General features: G+C 46.4%; 1 protein-coding gene across 1 annotated transcript in view; it reads left to right on the top strand.

The window, feature by feature from the left end:
- Nucleotides 1-9392: 9392 nt before the first annotated feature.
- Nucleotides 9393-18308, top strand: part of PHYHIPL (phytanoyl-CoA 2-hydroxylase interacting protein like) — a 176369-nt gene continuing 167453 nt past the window's right edge. Inside the window, exon 1 of the mRNA XM_044299045.1 lies at nt 9393-9681. Within this exon, the coding sequence (XP_044154980.1) occupies nt 9576-9681 (106 nt within the window). The 5' untranslated portion in view covers nt 9393-9575. The remainder of the gene's footprint in view (nt 9682-18308) is intronic.

Here is an 18308-nt window from a genome sequence, read left to right as displayed (position 1 = left end):
CATCCACGATGATTCCAGGTACCTTCTAACATACCCCCGCTTTGTTCAACCCTGAGGGGGTGAACACGTGCCTTACAGTATACACGGGACAGGGCATCTGCGTTTCCCTGCATCCGGCCTGCCCTGTGTTCTGTAAGGACAGGAACGACCTGGTGACTCAGGGAATTTCTCTCTTTGGCCTGGCTCATCCACTTGAGAGGAGAGTGGTCAGTCACCAGGCTGAACTTTCTCCCCAACAAATAGTAGCGGAGAGACTCGAGTGCCCACTTGATAGCCAGGCACTCTCTCTCCACTATGCTATACCTGGTTTCAGCTGGGGTGAGCTTGCGGCTTAAAAAGACCATGGGATGCTCCTCCCATTGACTTCCTGAGAGAGTACAGCACCTACGCCTACTTCAGAGGCATCTGTCTGTACTACGAACTCCCTATTGAAGTCAGGCGTCACCAAAACTGATGACCCGCACAGGGCTGACTTCAAAGTGGAAAAAGCCTCTTCCGTAGCTCATCCCAGCGAACCATCACTGATTTTCGTCCCTTCAAGAGCTCTGTCAGGGGCGTGGCTATAGTGGCAAAGTGGGGAACATATCTCATGTAATAGCTTATCATTACTAGGAACGACTTTACTTGTTTAGTGTTCACAGGTCGGGGCCAATTTCTTATCGCCTCTATTTTGTTTACTTGAGGTTTGATTACTCCGCACCCAATGACATACACCAGGTATTTTGTCTACTCTAACCCTATCGCACTTTTTTTTGGGTTAGCGGTTAGTCCAGCTTTTCGAAGGCAGTCTACTACAGCCTACACTTTGGGCAGGTGACTTTCCCAGTCGATACTGTGGATGACAATATCATCCAAGTAAGCCGAAGTGTACCGATGATGTGGTCGTAGCACAATGTCCATTAGCCTTTGGAAAGTGGTGGGGGTGCCATGCAGACCAAAGGGTAACACCTTATACTGGTACAGCCCCTCCGGTGTGATGAAGGCCGTTTTCATTTTGGCAGCCTCCATTAAGGGTACCTGCCAGTGGTGAGGTCCAAAACAGAAAAATACCGGGCTTGTCCTAACCTCTCAATCAGCTTGTCTACCCGGGGCATGGGATACGCGTCGAACTTAGATACCTCACTTCATTTTCGAAAATCGTTACAAAACCGCAAAATCCTGTCCGGTTTGGCTATGAGTACTATAGGGCTGGCCCACTCACTTCTAGACTCCTCGATCACGTCTAGTTACAGTATTAGTTGTACTTCCTCAGAGGTGGCCTGTCGCAAAGTTTCGGGTACCCGGTATGGTTTCAACTGGATTTTGGCCTGAAGCTCAGTGACAATGTCATGCTGGATTATGAAAGTGCGTCCAGGGAGGTCTGAGAACACATCTGTGTTCTTGCTGATGAACTCCCTGGCCTCCTGAGTCTGTTTAGAGGAGAGGCTCTCAGCAATCTTCACTGTAGCAACCGTTTCCCTTACATCAGACGTAGGGGCCGGAACCTCTCCCCCTAGAAAACTCAGCAAAAGGCTATTGTCAGTACTTGTCTCCCTATCCTTCCACGGTTTGAGTAAATTCACATGGTACACCTGCTCCAGCTTCCACCGCCCTGGCTGGTGTACCTTGTAGTTTACTTCTCCAACCTTTTCAAGTACCTCATAGGGTCCCTGCCACCTAGCCAGTAACTTACTGTCCACTGTCAGTACCAGAACCAAAACCTGATCTCCCGGGTTTAAGATCCGGACCTGAGCCTGCCAATTATACACCCGACTTTAAGCTCGCTGAGCTGCCACCAGATGTTCCTTTACCAGAAGCAACACTGTTTCCATACATTCCTGCATCTGGGTGACGTATTCAACAACACTTTTATATGGTGTGGGTTGTTGCTCCCACGCCTCTTTGGCTATATCCAACAGACCATGTGGATGTCTGCCATATAGTAGTTCGAAGGGCGATAACCCAGTAGAGTCCTGGGGCACTTCTTGCACTGCGAACATAAGATAGGGCAGAAGGAGGTCCCAGTCCTTTCCATCCTTAACTACTACTCATTTTAACATAGTTTTTAACGTTTGAGTAAACCTTTCTACTAGGCCGTCAGTTTGTGGGTGATCTGGTCAGTCAGAACCTCTTTGCGTATCCCCACTCGGGAAAACATCTCCATTAACTCTTTTTCTATGAGTTTGGCCGATGTATGTTGCAGTGACATCACCTCCGGGTACCGAGTGGCGTAGTCCAGGATGACCAAGATGTGTTGGTGCCCCCTAGCGGACTTTGGTACTGGGCCTACAAGATCCATAGCAATTCTCTAAAATTGTACCTCGATATTCGGGAGGGGCACTAAGGGACTGCGGAACAGGTGCTGGGGGCTAGTGGTTTGGCAGGTCGGGCAAGACTTACAAAAGTCATCCACCTCTCTAAAGACACTGGGCCAGTAAAACCGTTGTGGTATTCGGTCCTGTGTCTTCTGCAATCCCAGATGACCCTCGAGAACATGTTGGTGGGCTAACTCTAGCACGAGTTTTCGATAGGCCCTGGGCACCACCAACTGTTTAACAGGTTCACCCCGCAGCTGGTTTACCCAATATAGCATATTCTGGTAGACCACAAAACGGGGAAACATCGACTTGGCCCCAGGTTGTTGGGGTAAACCATCAAGTATTACCACATTCTCCCAGGCCCGGGATAGGGTTGGGTCTCGGTGTTGGGCTACACCGAAATTCTCCCCGGAGACGTTGAGGTCTGCTAACCCAGGACCCAGTGGCAACTCCTCCACGTCTCCCACTATTACCCTACACAGGGTTGACTCCTCCTCTTCCACTAAAGTGGCGGACACTCCTACTGCTGGCCCTTCGGCCTCAGGTTCCCAGGGTTCTAGCCGTCCCCCTGAACAAGGCCAATCTCCTGGGCTTATTCCTTTCTCAGGGCTATCCTTATCTCTCACTACCAGCCATAGGGCAGGGAAACCTAGAAAGTCTCTCCCTATTATGAGTTCATAGGGGAGATTTGTGGCGACTGCCACTTCGTGGTTAGAGACACCAGCGCGGTGGGGTAGTCTTTCAAGTCTCCATGAATACACATCACCCCAACTTTCTGGCCAGTATACTCAGCGGATCGCACCAGGGTAGCCCTTACCAGTGTCACCAAGCTCCCGGAGTCCAGCAGTGCCTCCGCTTGAGTGTCTCCCACTTCCACCTGGCACAAGTGGTCTAGAGCCTCCGGGTTACCTGTGGCACACAGTTTCCTAACATATAGCGATTGTCGGTAAACACAATTAGTGTCCATGGGCTCAACCCGATGAGGACACTCAGCCCTGGTGTGGCCAGGTTCCTGACACCACCAGCAGATTAACTGGGTCCGGCCCATAGGTTGAACCTCCTGGGGGGGTTTCAGTTGGCTCATACCCTTGGGCCTGGGGTGGGGAGTTCTGGAGTTTGCCTGCCCTCCTCCCAAAAGAACCCCCCTTTTGATTCTTGGTGGCCTCATAGCGTTCCACCATGTCCACCATTTCCAGGAGATACCTGGCTGATCCAGTGCTGGAGAGGGGATATGTCATGGACGTTCCCGTGGAAGGTACCAGGAGATCGGAGAGACTGGCAACTCATGGGTTAAATTGACAAGTTCACTTTGGATCTTATTGTGTCTGTGTTTTGGTGAATGCCCCACCCCTTGCTTCAGGTGTTGCTTGTTGGTAAATTACCTTTCCCATAAGTAGCAGCTTCTCTCTCTTGGAGGTGTGGTTTATACATTTTCTTCCCTCTAACTAGCTGGTTGGTTGTACTCTGTGGTGCTTCTGGAGTTGCCAGCTTTCTACTTTCAGATAAGTCTTGTCTTCTCTTATTGTTTTGTGTTTGTTATATTCCCTGTTGTTTGTATCTGGGTTTGAGACAGAGATTTCCATTCGTCCATCTGGGGAGGAATTGGTTGTCTCTGGTCCTAACCTCATTCCAGGGCCTTATAGGGATATAAGCCCTAGGTATCCAGCATATGAATATGTAGTGTCCCACTAGGTAAATGTGGGCACTACACAAGGGTCAGTGTGGCCACGTTATTGGTCATTGTATTTTATATGATGTTTGTATGTGTTTTTTCTGTTATCTGTGTGTCAGGCCTGTTAGGGTGTAGTTCCTCCTCCTAGACGGTAGAGGGAGCTAGGGAACCCCTAAAATATATAGAGTGGGGCCCAGACAGGAAAGAGTCAGTGCAGGGCAGTATTATCCAGGAGGCTAGTGAGTGCACTCTAGCCTGCCTGAGGGTCCTGAGTAAAGAAGCTCAGAAGCTGCCACCAGGAGAAGGGTTTACCTCCTGAGAAACCTGAAGTTCTTATAACCAGTGCAGAGCAGAGCAAAAGTGTTTCCAGACAACCTGAGAGCTGAAGGGCAGAAGGATTTTTTTCTTAAAGCAAGGAGATATATACCTGAGAAAGTTTTCCCTAACCAAGGATAAAGCCAGCATTAGGGTATATGGGCCTTGGGATAAAGACAGACAGGATTCTGAGGAAAAGTGCAGCCTGGTCTGTAAGTGTTTAACCCTCTGAGTACCTTGCAAGAACAGTGTGCCTGCCATTTGTATAAGCCTGCTTGTAACTGTTGCTGACATATGGAACTTTAACCAAAAGACTGTAAATAGTTAACTGTTTCCAGTAAAAGAAAGTTTTGGTTCACCACAACATCGTGTTCCTCAATTATTCCTATCATAAATCGGTGTGCCACCGTTACCGGCTCTGGCGTCACAAACTTAAAGGGATCTTGCCACCGGAACATTAAACCTGCAACACCCAGGGCACCTCACCTACCACCGGCCTGGTCCCTATATACAGAGAGTGCCCCATAGGACCCCTGTGCCAGCCTCTCTATCACTGCTGTATGTCTGCCCAGGGTATATTAAAGACTGTGAGTACCATAACCACCCTTAGTTAGTAACTACCCCTGTGACCTCACCATTCGCCTCACCCTGCAGGGCTGCGTACTGCAAATATTCCTACCTTCAAGGTCTATTCATATTGATAGGTAGTTAGGGCCTGGATAAGGGTTGTTTAGGAGGTGACCTGTTTCTTCCCTAGTTTCCAGGCCTCGCTACTGTTCCCCTTCCCTCCTGTGTTTAGTGTGGAGTTTTTCCCCCACACTGATCGTGACAGTGTGGCAGCACCCTCCAGAATGTGTCAGCCAATAGTCTATTCAGCATAGCCGTGGGACTCAGCACATCAGGCTGTAGCCACTTTTGCAAAAGGTGGAGTAAGTCATAATATTGGTGTCTCGTGGACTCAGCCGGCTTAAACCCCCACTGATGTACCCACTGGGCCCGGACCAACACATTCACCTCCAGTCTTGCCAAAGTCTCACCCTTTACCTTTGGGTATTCGGCCGCTTGATCGTCCGGCAAGTCGAAATACACCCGCTGGGATTCTTATGCCAGGAAAGGAGCGACGACCTCAGCCACTGGTCTAGGGGCAGCTTTTCCCTGGTGGCCACTTTCTCGTACATCGCAGGTAGGTTTCGATGTCGTCTGCGGGTGTCATCTTAGGGATTGCTGCACGAACTGCTTTCCGGGCATCGTGGACGCTTGGGGTTGCTCCTGCTGTCTGCAAAGCCATCGTGTGTTGTAGCAGCAACTGATTTGTCTCTTGCTGCTGCTTATTAGCCTCCCGTTGGTGCAGGTTGGTCTCTCGCTGCTGCAAATTAGCCTCCCTGAGGGCCTTCATAACAACAGCCTCCATTTTGTCGTGGGGCATGGGTTGAAATACAGCTGGTTTGATGTACGACATACAACTGTGCCCAAAAATGCAAACCCAAAAATATATCGGCGTTCACGCCAGCCTCACTGCGCTTGCCCGCATCCTCCACCAATTGTGGAGATTCGCTCTGGTAGTTAGGACAGGCGGATGCAGTATAGAGGCAAAGTACACAGCTCTTGAATCAAACTGCAGTGTTTATTCACACATTGGTGTATAACAAAATGCAGATAAGGTGTATCACAAAACGCAGATGGCTTGGTGTTTGTTCACACACAAGGAAAGTCCACAAACAATAAAAGTCACCTTTTCTCTTGGGTGTTAGCTGTTTAGCCTCATCAAGTCCATAGGCGGCCTGTTCGCCTTTAGAGGGGCCTGAGTCCTCCAGCCCGGCTCAAACCTCAAATCCCAGGACAGCCTTTAGTTCACAGCATACAGGCTCCTGAGCATCACTGTCAGAGGGAGGTAAATCCACCACACCTGGCAGTGCTGGCTAGTTTTTATGCCTGGTAAAACCCGGCCTGGAACATGGAGAGTAGTCACCCACCCAGCACTTTGACTACTCCCAGTAAGAGCTGTCCCGGATTAGCTATAACAGTCATGCTAAATCTTTAGGTGTCAATTAACAATAGCTGCTGCTGACACATAAAATACCATCTCTTACTTCACCAAGGCCAGGAAGCTCGGTGACACATACCTTCTATCCACAATGATTCCAGGTACTTTCTTACAATATATATACATATACTGGATGCTTCTATACTGAATAGAGCAGTCTGCTGAGCTATTCCATGCCATAAAAAATGGAAATACTTTAGATATTTGGAAGCTGTCAGACAGCTTTTGCAGCATTAATATGTTGGACTCTCGGCAAGTGGTCCTAAACTGTATTGGTATAAAGAGTCAGATTGTATGATTATGAGATATATGACTGTAAACATATTGCCTTGCATTAACATGCAGAGAATCCATGCTCTCAGCTACTAAGGTTAAGTCTCCAATAAGTCACTGATTACCTTAGATGCAGGTAGCTGTGACTTTGACCCAGAAAGTACTTATTTTTCTCTCCTACTGTATAAAGGGATGAAGTCCTCTGACTGCTGAGCTTGGAATTCATGGAGTTCATGGGGGGGGGGGGGGGACATTTCTAGTGATATATACCTGTTATACCAATTATTATTTGTTTGTCCTAAATCTAAATAAAATAAAATAAGAACTAAACTTCTCGGTATTCTCTATCATCTTGTACAATGAGACCATTAATAGTTAATGATATTTAGTGGTAACTTTAACGTGATTGCCCAAGATTTAATAATAAACATTGAACGGCACATCATGACCACTGCCAATATCACTAAATAGTGACTGATTAATACTACCAAACTGTTACAAAACACTGTACAAAGGCCAATATTACCGCTATACGATGAGAATACAGTGGTAGATATCAGTTTAACACAGGTATAAGTGATAACAGAACACCTATATCCAATGACTTCCAGTTTACATCTCTGATTGGAATCTTTAACTTTTCCCATCTTTTCCAACTGACCTGGACCGCCATGACGACTTCCAGGCACAACTTGCAGAGTTTGCTGCAAAGATATCTTTCTCTCCTGTTTTCCAGCATCCGCCCTACCTTTTCCCAACCTACTGTACAAAAACTGCCTACCCTGCTGATACCCCCAATTCTGTACCTGATGCTGCCCCATCTGCATCTATTAATGTAGCTGCATAGCATGGGGCCCCCAAATATTGTTCTTCAGAAATAATGGTGTCATAACACTAATTACGGTACCCCCAAAATAGCGCCACCCAGACAGCATCTCCAAAACAATAGCGCCAGATTCATGATGCATTTGTCTCAGGCGGTTATAGTGCACCACGCAGCTATGGTGCCATCTTTTGTGCATAGTGCCCTCTAGACAGTAATAATGACTCTTTTGTATCCCGGCCTACATAATGATTCCCTAGAAAGTAATAGTGCCATATTTTAGGAACGCAGTAACAATGTCTATTGTATAAATATTTGAAGGTAATAATAGTCCAAGTGCCCCCTAAAATATTAATGTCCACTAAGTGTTCTCTAAAAATAATTCCCCCATAATGCTCATTTTATAACTATAATGCCCACTAAGTGCCACCTAAAAAGTAATAATGCCCCATGTGCCTCCTTAATACGCAATAATGACCCTTTGCAACCTTGAATAAATAATGCCCCTATGCCCCCTGAATAATAATACCCCCGGTACCGTACCCCCTGTATAAATAATGTTTGTGTGTCTATAATGCCCCATGACCCCTAATTAAATAATAATGCCCAAGTTTTCGCTGAATAAATGCTTGCTTAATACTGCAATGTGTGAACTGCTTTTAAAACACCTGTGATAAAAAACAGGACCCTTTCTATACCTAAAAATATTACAGAACACTGGGTGGAGATTTTTCAAAAGTGGTGTAAAGCACGACTTGTTTAGTTGCCCCTCGCAGCCAATCAGATTCCACCTTTCATTTTTCAAAGGAGCTTTGAAAAAAGAAAGGTGGAATCTGATTGGTTGATACAGGCAACTAAGGCTACTCTGACACTTGCGACAGAGTGATCCGGCAAGCAGTTCTGTTGCCGGAACTGCCTGCCGTATCCGGCAATCTGCATGCAAACAGACAGCATTTGTAGAAGGATCCGGATCCGTCTTACAAATGCATTGCAAGAACGGATCCGTCTCTCTGTATGTCATCCGGTGAAGCGGATCCATTATATATTTTGTTCACATTTTTACCAGTCTACGCATGCATTGCGGTATTTTTTATGCTGGATCCAGCACTAATACATTTCAATGTATTCCGGCAACTGATCTAGAACTTTGGACGGAGATAATACCTTTCCTCCGTCCAAAATGCCGTTCAGTGACCCAGAACGCATGGGAATAAAACTGATCAGTTCTTTTCTGGTATTGAGCCCCTATGACGGAACTCTAAAAGCCAGTTCTACTTTACACCAGTTTTGATAAATCTCTTCCACTGAATTGCTAGACAAATGAGCTGAGACCAGTCATATGATGACCGCTACTACCATTGTAAAGCCGTGTTCATATCTGGATTGGTTATTTCCGTTGTTCTGCTCCGTTATGTACCTTCACGTGCTGCAGAATTTTCTGGATTTCTGCAAGCCTCGGAATGGAAAATTCTGCAACAAAATCCGCAATGTGTAAACAGACTTTTACAAGAGCAAAACAATAAAAATAGCAGAAGTGGCCGATTCGGCACGTAACGGCTCCGGGCAGACCCCCACTGTCCGTTCAGTTTCCATTTTAGTGGAATCTGAGAACATGCCCTTACATCCCATGATACATGCTAAGAGAAGCAATTCTAACAACCTGCCTCCCTAGTAGGCAAGGTCTCATCATGGATCACTCTGCATACACGGACCTTAGGTCCATGCTTCCCCCCAGGGTCGCTGCAGGCATCAGGGGGAGAGATTTAGCTTGCACTGGATGAAGCCTATTACATAAGAGCCTGATCCAGCCTTGTGCAGAGCTTGCTGCAGCCTCAGTGACTGAGGAGTCAGGGATCTGCAGCATCCAGCCTCACAAGTCATCAGATCTGGTGGACCTGAAGCTTCTCCCCACCCCCCTTTCCCTCGTCTGCCTTGAGATCAACGTGCTGCTGCTGGTGACACTCCTTCTCTCTGCCCATGTAGGAGCCATTCAGCAGGCTGGACACCTCCTCCTCCTCCTCTTCCAGCCAGACCCAGGCACTGCAAGGCACCTCTGAGACAGGGAACCAGGGAGACCTCAGCCGGGGCTTTAAATCCACCACCACCACCACACAAGAAAACCTACAGTAGATCCTGATTTCCAGACACAACATGGAGGTACCACGCCTGAGTCAACACATCACCAGCCCCAACAGCCCCTGTGAGGAAATGATCAAGAACCTGAGCCTGGAGTCCATTCAGCTGTGTGAAAGGGACGGTAAGAGACAGCTATATCATGCCTGTTATCCACCATGCAGACATGCCTCCCTGTCCTGTGTGTGCAAGCACCCACTGAGAACAATAGACCCCCCCTATGGGCATGCAGCAAATTAAGACATGTACTGTATGGAGGCTGAAGGATCTAGAAGGGTTTGTATGGAGGCTGAAGGATCTAGAAGGGTTTGTATGGAGGCTGAAGGATCTAGAAGGGTTTGCATGGAGGCTGAAGGATCCAGAAGGAGCTGTATGAAGGCTGCAGGATCCTGAAGGAGCTGTCAGCTATTGATTCACCTCTCCCCTTGCTTGCAAGCTGGGGGTGATTTGCATTGCAGTATTTCAATGTGCACCATGCAGCTCCCTTCATGCAAAGCATGCTTCCATATGGAGCTTTTGCTGTGTAATCACAGCCTATTATATTTGCAGGGTAATGATGATGTCCCATAAATCCTCATCAGAGGTTGTGATATTCCAGGTAAATTAGGCAAGGTGTTTTTAGCATGTCGTATTATATATGGGGGGCTTGATGGAGGAGGGAATGCTTAAAGGTAGCCGTGCAATTTCAGGACCATGGACAGATGATCCTACAGGATTCTGGGCTGGGAGTCCAGAAATGCTGCTAAGCATCTGCACTCCACTGGCACTCAATGTGGTGTAGCAGAGTCGTAAAAAAAATGCTTCCACTATTCCCACGGAAAACAAGTATCCCAGGCTGAAAAGAATACGTATTAGAGCTCATTTGCATTTCTTCCCTTCTACACTGAGGGATGCTGTGGCAGAAGTTCATTAGTGGATCAATGTGGGCATTTCATTCCCTGGCGCAGTTTGCAGACGATCGGATTTCCTGACACACCTGGGTGTATAAAGCCATATTCGTCTTTGTTCTGATGATATAGTGAAAAAGCGGATGAACCACATGCAGATCTGTATATGGTCGGTGCAGGTGATGCAGCGTCCATGGTAGTAGCATCATTTATCATAATGGCTTAGAATGACATTACTTTGAGGCTATTAATTACAATCCAAGTCAGTTTGGGTGAAATGGAGCCGAAATGCGTGGGTTAACTATTATAATGTCTTTATAAGCATTGGTGCATTACACATGGAAGTTCCCAGCCTATGCATGGCAGTGCAAGGCAAGGAACGCAGTAGGTCCCCATCATCCAAATTCTTCCAAATTTAGTCTAGATGATAACCCGGCTCATGTTGTTTCCCTATAACGTGTAGCAGCAGCTCCTGTGAAAATCTTTTAACGTACTGTCATTTTTATTCAGCGCCTAACTCTGACTAGGAAAACAACAGAGACGCTAATGGAAAGTGATCCCGCTCTCCCTCCATGTTACATTAGGATCACAGGTGGTAGATTGCATTTCTAGGACTCATGTAATATTCGTACCAGTGAAGTTGTTGCTGCCGCGCTCATTATACATATCCTGTATATCCCCAGCGCGTTTTCATTACTGAGAATGGCAAATAACTTTTATAGCTTGAATTCCAATTTTTTTTTTTTACGTCTTAATACCACATATAGGGTTTTTTAATAGCAAAGTCCTTTGCTTCTGAAGGCAGTTGTGGTTTACATTTACGTGGGGATAATGAGAAGAAAACAATTCCAGCCATAAAAGTATTGAACCTTCCAGGGGCGGACTGGGAACTTAAAGTGGCCCTGGAAATTTGTAGTTGGGTTCAAATTGATGGAAGATATGGCCAGCAATACCATATTGTGGCACATTATACCACCCCACCAGAGCCAAACTTCTGCCAGCAGCACAAAGTACATCCCCAAAAAGATCCGCTTGTCGTCCGTAAGGAGAGCCCAGGCGGGGCCTTTCCCTGTAAGGTCTATGGCCAATCTGCCCCTGAATCCTTCTCATTGCCCAAAGAATAAAATATTAGTTCTGCTGTATAGTTAGCTAGAAGTCTTACTTTTGCCTTTATTTTTGAATAGATGTAATATATTTTTGGGAAAATGAAAGGCTATTTTTAAAGAGGTATTCGGATCTCGGACATTTATGGCATATCCACATATCTAATCTGATAGATGCAGATCCCGCTTCTGGGATCCACCCTTGATAAGAGGGCCTCATCTCACAGCTGTTGTAACCGGAGAGGTGGCTGCACATGCGTGGCACTCCACATTCAATCCTGTGGGAGTAAAGAATTTATCTGGATATACTTTATTTTTTCGATAGATTACCATAAATGTCTGATAGATACTGATCCCTCCTCTTGGACATCTTGAGAAGTGGGCCTTATCTTACAGCTGCTGTAACTGGAGACATGGCTGGACGTTTGTGGCACTCTACATTCACTTCTATGGGAGTTAAGAAATGTGTCAGATATACCATAACTGTCCAATAGATGAATATCCCACCTCTTGGGCATCTGGAGAACAGGGCCCCATCTGACAGCTGTTGTAACTGGGGAGGTGTCTGCGCATGCTCAGCCCTTAACATTCACTCCTATGGGAGTTAAGAATTTATTTGTATATACCATAAATGTCCAATAGATACTGATCCAACCTCTTGGACATATTGAGAGAAGACCCTCATCTCACAGCTGCTGTAACTGGAGAGGTGATTGAGCATGCTCACTACGCTACATTCACTTCTATGGGAGTTAAGAAATGAGTCAGATATGTCATAAATATCAGATAGATACAGATCCCACCACTTGGACATCTTGAGAACAGGGCCTCATGTCACAGCTGTTGTAACTGAAGAGGTGGCTGTGCGTCCATGGGAGTTAAGAAATTATTTGGATATGCCACTGATTAACATGTTGATTATTTTCACATTAGATATGAGGTGAGTTTTTAGATTTTTAAGCTTGTTCCCCACTAAAGAGATATGTGCTATGAGTAAGGCTGGAACTGCGTCATCTGAAACGCATGCTGCGGACTCAGGAGATGCTTTTAAAAAGTACCAATAACGTATTTGGATTTTATTAGGGCTCTGGAGGCTGTTCCATATTCAGAAGTTTTCCTTTACCCTAGTTTTGATAAGTCTCCCTCAATGTAATCATAAACTAGATACACATCTTTAAAACTCACATTCTGGATTTGTTTTCAAAGCCATTTTTTATATTTAACATTGTATCTTCTCATTGTGACCTCATTAACTGGTTGTTCCTTGGACTCAGAAACCAGTATTTTATTAGTCAGGTCCTAAACCTAATATTTAATTCTAGCATATCCCCCCAGAGAGAGCATATATGCAGTTATGTTCAAAATATTAGCAGTCAGACATCACTAACCTGATCAATCACTGTTTTTGGTAGAAATTATATTGTGTAATTCAATCACTTATTGAAAGGGGCATGTTCAAAATAATAGCAGTGTGAAGTTCAATGAGTGAGGTCATTCATTCTTTGAATAACAGGTGGCAATTTATGCCCTTATTTAAGGAAGAAAGCCAGCAAATGTTGTACATGCTGGTTACAGTGCATTTCTCGCTGAAATTCTGAGGAAAATAGGTCGTTCCAGACATTGTTCAGAAGTACAGCATACCTTGATTAAAATGTTATAAACATATAAAGAAGTGCAGATAATGATAGGCTGCTCAGCTAAAATGATCGCAAATGCTTTAAAATGGCAACCAAAACCTGAAAGACCTGGAAGAAAGCGAAAAACTTCCATTCTAATGGATAGAAGAATAGCCAAAATGCCAACAATCAGCTCCAGGAAGATCAAAGAAGGTCTAAAGTTACCTGTGGGTACTGTTACTGTTACAATTAGAAGACGCCTATGTGAAGCCAAGCTATCTGCAAGAAGCCCCCGCAAAGTCCCACTGTTTAAAAAAGAAATGTGCTGCAGAGGCTAGAATTTGCCAAAGAGCACATTGACCAGCCTAAAGAGACATTGTGTGGACTGATGAAAGTAAGATTGTTCTTTTTAGGTCTAGTGGCCGGAGACAATTTGTCAGACGACCCCCAAAGACTGAATTCAAGCCACAGTACACTGCGAAAGTACACTGTGAAGAATGGTGGTGCAAGCATCATGATATGGGGATGTTTCTCATACTACGGTGTTGGACCTATTTATAGCATACCAGAGATCATGGATCAGTTTGAATACATCAGAATACTTGAAGAGGTCATGCTGCCTTATGCTGAAGAGGAAATGCCCTTGAAATGGGTGTTCCAACAAGAAAACGACCCCAAACACACCAGTAAACGGGCAACATCTTGGTTCCAAACCAACAAGAATGACGTTATGCAGTGGTCAGCCCAATCCCTGGATCTTAATCCAATAGAAAACTTGTGGGGTGACATCAAAAATGCAGTTTCTGAGGCAAAACCAAGAAATAGAGAAGAACTGTGGAATGTAGTCCAATCATCCTGGGCCAGAAGTTGGTTGACTCCGAGCAACACAGATGTACAGCAGTTCTCAGAATCAGTGGTTATACAACTAAATATTAGTGAAGTGATTCAAAGGAAAGCAAAATCTTCAAAGATTTTTCAGTTTATATAGTGAATGTTTGAGTTTGTAAAGAAGAATGCAAACACTGCTATTTTTTTTAACAGTCTAATATTCACTTTTCTTCAATTTTATTAGAGGAACAACACAAATTTGATTAGATTAGATTGTCGTCCTGTATTATACTCACTGTGGGAAGCGAGTCCAAAAAAGTAGTGGTTGCCATAGTGTCAAGACACCTTCCAGGTCTCTAACATGGGAGCAAAAAGAATGGTAAGAGACCTGGAAGGTGTCTTGATGCTTTGCTTTTAACTATAAATGATAAAACCTTCAATTGTACTCCTGCATTGAGCAGTCTGCACTCTGTGGTTCTTTCGGTTGTCATAGCAATAACACCACAAGCGATTTGGACGGTGTGCCTCCAGAAAGTGTCATCTACGCCCTGCGGTTGTATGGATTAGCCGTGGTCATCAACTTGCTGCTATTCTTCATGTTACTATGAGATAAAGCCAAATGCTTAAGAGTCTTGTAGCTGCTACAGGTTTATCGTGCATAGATCTGGTTGGAAATAGTGGACTTTTTATCCCATCTCGTACCCCTACTTAGATTGAAGGTAGTTGAAGTGCATTGTGTTTTTATTTGTATTTAAAGTGCCCAGTTCACACTTCGTCACTTATTATGAGCCAAAACCAGTAGTGAAGCCTACACAGAGATAAGGTATAATGGAAAGGTTTCCCCCTGTTCTGTGTTTTTGACCCGATTCTGGCTTTGGCTCACAATCACTGATGGAAATAACTGGTATGAACTCCTTTTTATCTTTTGTGTTGCCCTCTTCTGCCATCCAAGATGGTCGCACAGCTTCTCAGACACACTGATAGGGCTCATGCACATGACGGTATGTATTTTATAGTCCACAAAATGATCTGCAAAAAATATGGATGAAGTCCGTGTGATATCCCTGTTGCATTGTAACAGTGCCTATCCTTGTCCACAAAACGGACAAGAATAGGACATTATCTTTTTTGCGGGGGCAATGGAATAGACATATGGATCTGGACAGCACTCGGTCCGCATTTTATCCACCAAAAACATGTATTGGATGCAGAAAAAATATACGGTTGTGTGCATGAGCCCCTACCCGCAGTGTGCTGGTAGTCCAAGACACTTCCTACTTGTCCAGCCCTGCACTCGGATTGTCCGACACTGTTTACGTGAGCTATGCTGGCTAGTGTTGGGCGAGCATGCTCGGCCAAACACACTTTTCACTCGTGCTCAAGAGGATGCTCGAGTCTGCTATGCTGCCAATAAACTGTGCGGGGAGGTAGTCCCACTCACTGTAATGCCGTAACCATGTTGACACGTGGTTCGGCTCAGACTTAGTCAGGGCGAGATATAGCAACGTGCACTAAATTGCGTGCAATTGTTTGGCTGCTGGTGACAGCAGCGACGTTACCTGCGCTATATCTCCTGTATAACGTTTGCGCATCATAAATATCAGTGACATTCAGTGGTGACAGCGACATTACCTGCGCTCAGAGGTCATAATAATGCCTGTACAAGCATCTTAGACGCCTGTTCAGGCCATTTTACTCCCTAGAAAAAGTCTAAGGTGTACCGAGGTGGATGATGATGATGAGACACAGTTGCCAATAAGTCAACCGCAATTAGTGTCTCAAGAGGTTCATGATGAGGATGAGACACAGTTGTCAATAAGTGAGGTTCTTGTTCGATCAACAAGTCAGGAGGATGACCAGCGTGAGGAAGTGGAAGAGGAGGTGGTGGACGATGAAATCACTGACCCAACCTGGGAAGGTGGCAAGCCGAGCAGGGACAACAGTACAGAGGGGGAGGGATCTGCAGAACCGCAACAGGTGGAAGAGGCAGTGGGGTGGCAAAAGGGAGACGGCGGGCCACACCAAACAGGCCCGCAACTGTTCCCTGGATCACCCCCTTGCGGCAATGTTCCTTGACAAGGGGTAGGTGTTCTGCAGTCTGGTGCTTTTTTGAGGAAAGTGCGGACGATAAAAGAAATGTCATTTGCATCCTGTGCTGGTACCAAAATGAGCAGGGGCGTGAACACTAGCATCCTCACCACCACCAGCATGATCAGCCACATGGCATCAAAGCACCCTAATAGGTGGGCCGAACACCTGGGTCCACAATCAGTGTCTGCGGGTCACACCATTGCTACCTCTTCCCCTGTGTTACATGCTGGCCAATCCCCTGTCCAAGACGCAGACCCGGATGCCTCCTGCCCTGCACCTGGACCTTCGCAAGCACCATCAGCTAGCACATTCACTTCTGTGTCCCAGTGCAACATACAGATGTCCATATCCCAGGCCTTTGAATGAAAGCCCAAATACCCAGCCACCCACCCACAGGCCATAGCACTAAATGCACACCTTTCCAAAGTCCTGGCCCTGGAAATGTTGCCATTTAGGCTTGTGGACACTAAGGCTTTCCACAGACTGATGGCGGCGGTCCCTTAATACTCAGTCCCCAGCCGTCACTATTTTTCCCGGTGTGCCGTCCCCGGTTTACACCGGCATGTGTCCCGTAACATCACCCGTGCCCTGACCAACGCAGTTGTTGCGAAGGTCCACCTAACTACTGACACATGGACAAGTGCTTTTGGCCAGGGACGCTACATTTCCCTGATGGCACACTGGGTGAACGTTGTGGAGTCCGAGAGCGAGGGATGGCACAGGTGCTACCGACACCAAGGGTTTCGGGCCCTACTTCCATCAGGATTTTCACCACCACCTACATTAGTGACTGCAACCCCCCTTTCTCCTCCTCCACCTCCTCCTCCACTTCCGCCTCTGAATTCTCATCTTGTAGCACCAGTCAGCCATCAGTCATTAGCTGGAAGCAGTGTAGCACTGCAGTGGGGAAGCGTCAACAGGCCGTGCTGAAACTGATTTGCTTAGGTGACAAACAGCACACCGCTGCAGAGCTGTGGCAGGGTATAAGGGACCAAACTCGCCACTCAACCTACAACCAGGCATGGTTGTGTCTGATAGTGGCCGTAACTTGGTGGCGGCTTTGGAGCTCGGCAAGCTCACACACACACCATGCCTAGCCCACGTGTTCAACTTAGTGGTTCAGCGGTTTCTCAAAATCTACCCCAATTTGCCTGAGCTACTGGTGAAGCTGCGCCGTGTGTGTGCCCATTTCCTAAAGTCACCTACAGCTGCCGCCGGTCTGACAACGCTGCAGCAGCGCTTGCAATTGCCAGCTCACCGACTGTTGAGCGACGTGAGCACACGCTGGAACTCCACGTTTCACATGTTGGCCAGGCTTTGTGGGCAGCAGAGGGCATTAGTGGAATACCAGCTGCAACATGGTTGTTTCCTTTCCAGTCAGCTTCCGCTCTTTACAAGCGAGGAGTGGGCATGGATGTCTGACCTCTGTGCGGTTTTACGCAACTTTGAGAAATCAACACAGATGGTGAACGGTGATGCCGCTATTATCAGCGTCACCATCCCACTTCTGTGTCTACTGAAACGCTCGCTGCTCACAATAAAGGCGGATGCTTTGCATGTGGAAGAGGTGGAAATGGGGGAAGATAGTACACAGGGTGATAGCCAGACCACCCTCAGTTTGTCTTCTCAGCGCGAATTGGATGATGATGATGAGGAGGAGGAGCTGGAGACAATTGCCTCCGCTACAGAGGGTAGTACCCATGACAGGTTTATTACATATGTTCAGCATGGATGGGCCGAAGAGGAGGAAGAGGATGAGGAGATTGAGAGTCATCCTCCCAATGAGGACAGCAAAGTCTTGTCTGTTGGGACTCTGGCACACATGGCTGAATTTATGTTATGTTGCCTTTCCCGTGACCCTCATGTTATACGCATTTTGGCCAACACCGATTACTGGTTGTTCACCCTTCTCGACCCCCGCTTCAAAATTAACTTCTCATCTGTCATTCCTATGGTGGAGAGGACGAGCAAAATGGTGCAATACCAGAAGGTCCTTGTGGAAAAATTGCTGCAGATATTTCCAGCTGGAAAGCTGTCTTACATTTAGAACTGGCACTGGATGTGCCGAAGTTATGGAGAGGCTGGCGCAGATCCTCAGACAGCTATTGGCCTAATTAAGATGGGCATTACTAAATATATCCCATAATGTCAGTAATACACAGGGGCGTACACATCTTATAGGGTCCCATAGCAAAACTTAGTGCGCGACCCCCTGCCCCACCCAGT

This window comes from Bufo gargarizans, chromosome 6, assembly GCF_014858855.1.
Source record: "Bufo gargarizans isolate SCDJY-AF-19 chromosome 6, ASM1485885v1, whole genome shotgun sequence".
NCBI lineage: Eukaryota > Metazoa > Chordata > Amphibia > Anura > Bufonidae > Bufo > Bufo gargarizans.
The sequence above is the reverse complement of the archived record's forward strand: the minus strand, read 5'-3'. Positions and strand labels throughout refer to the sequence as shown.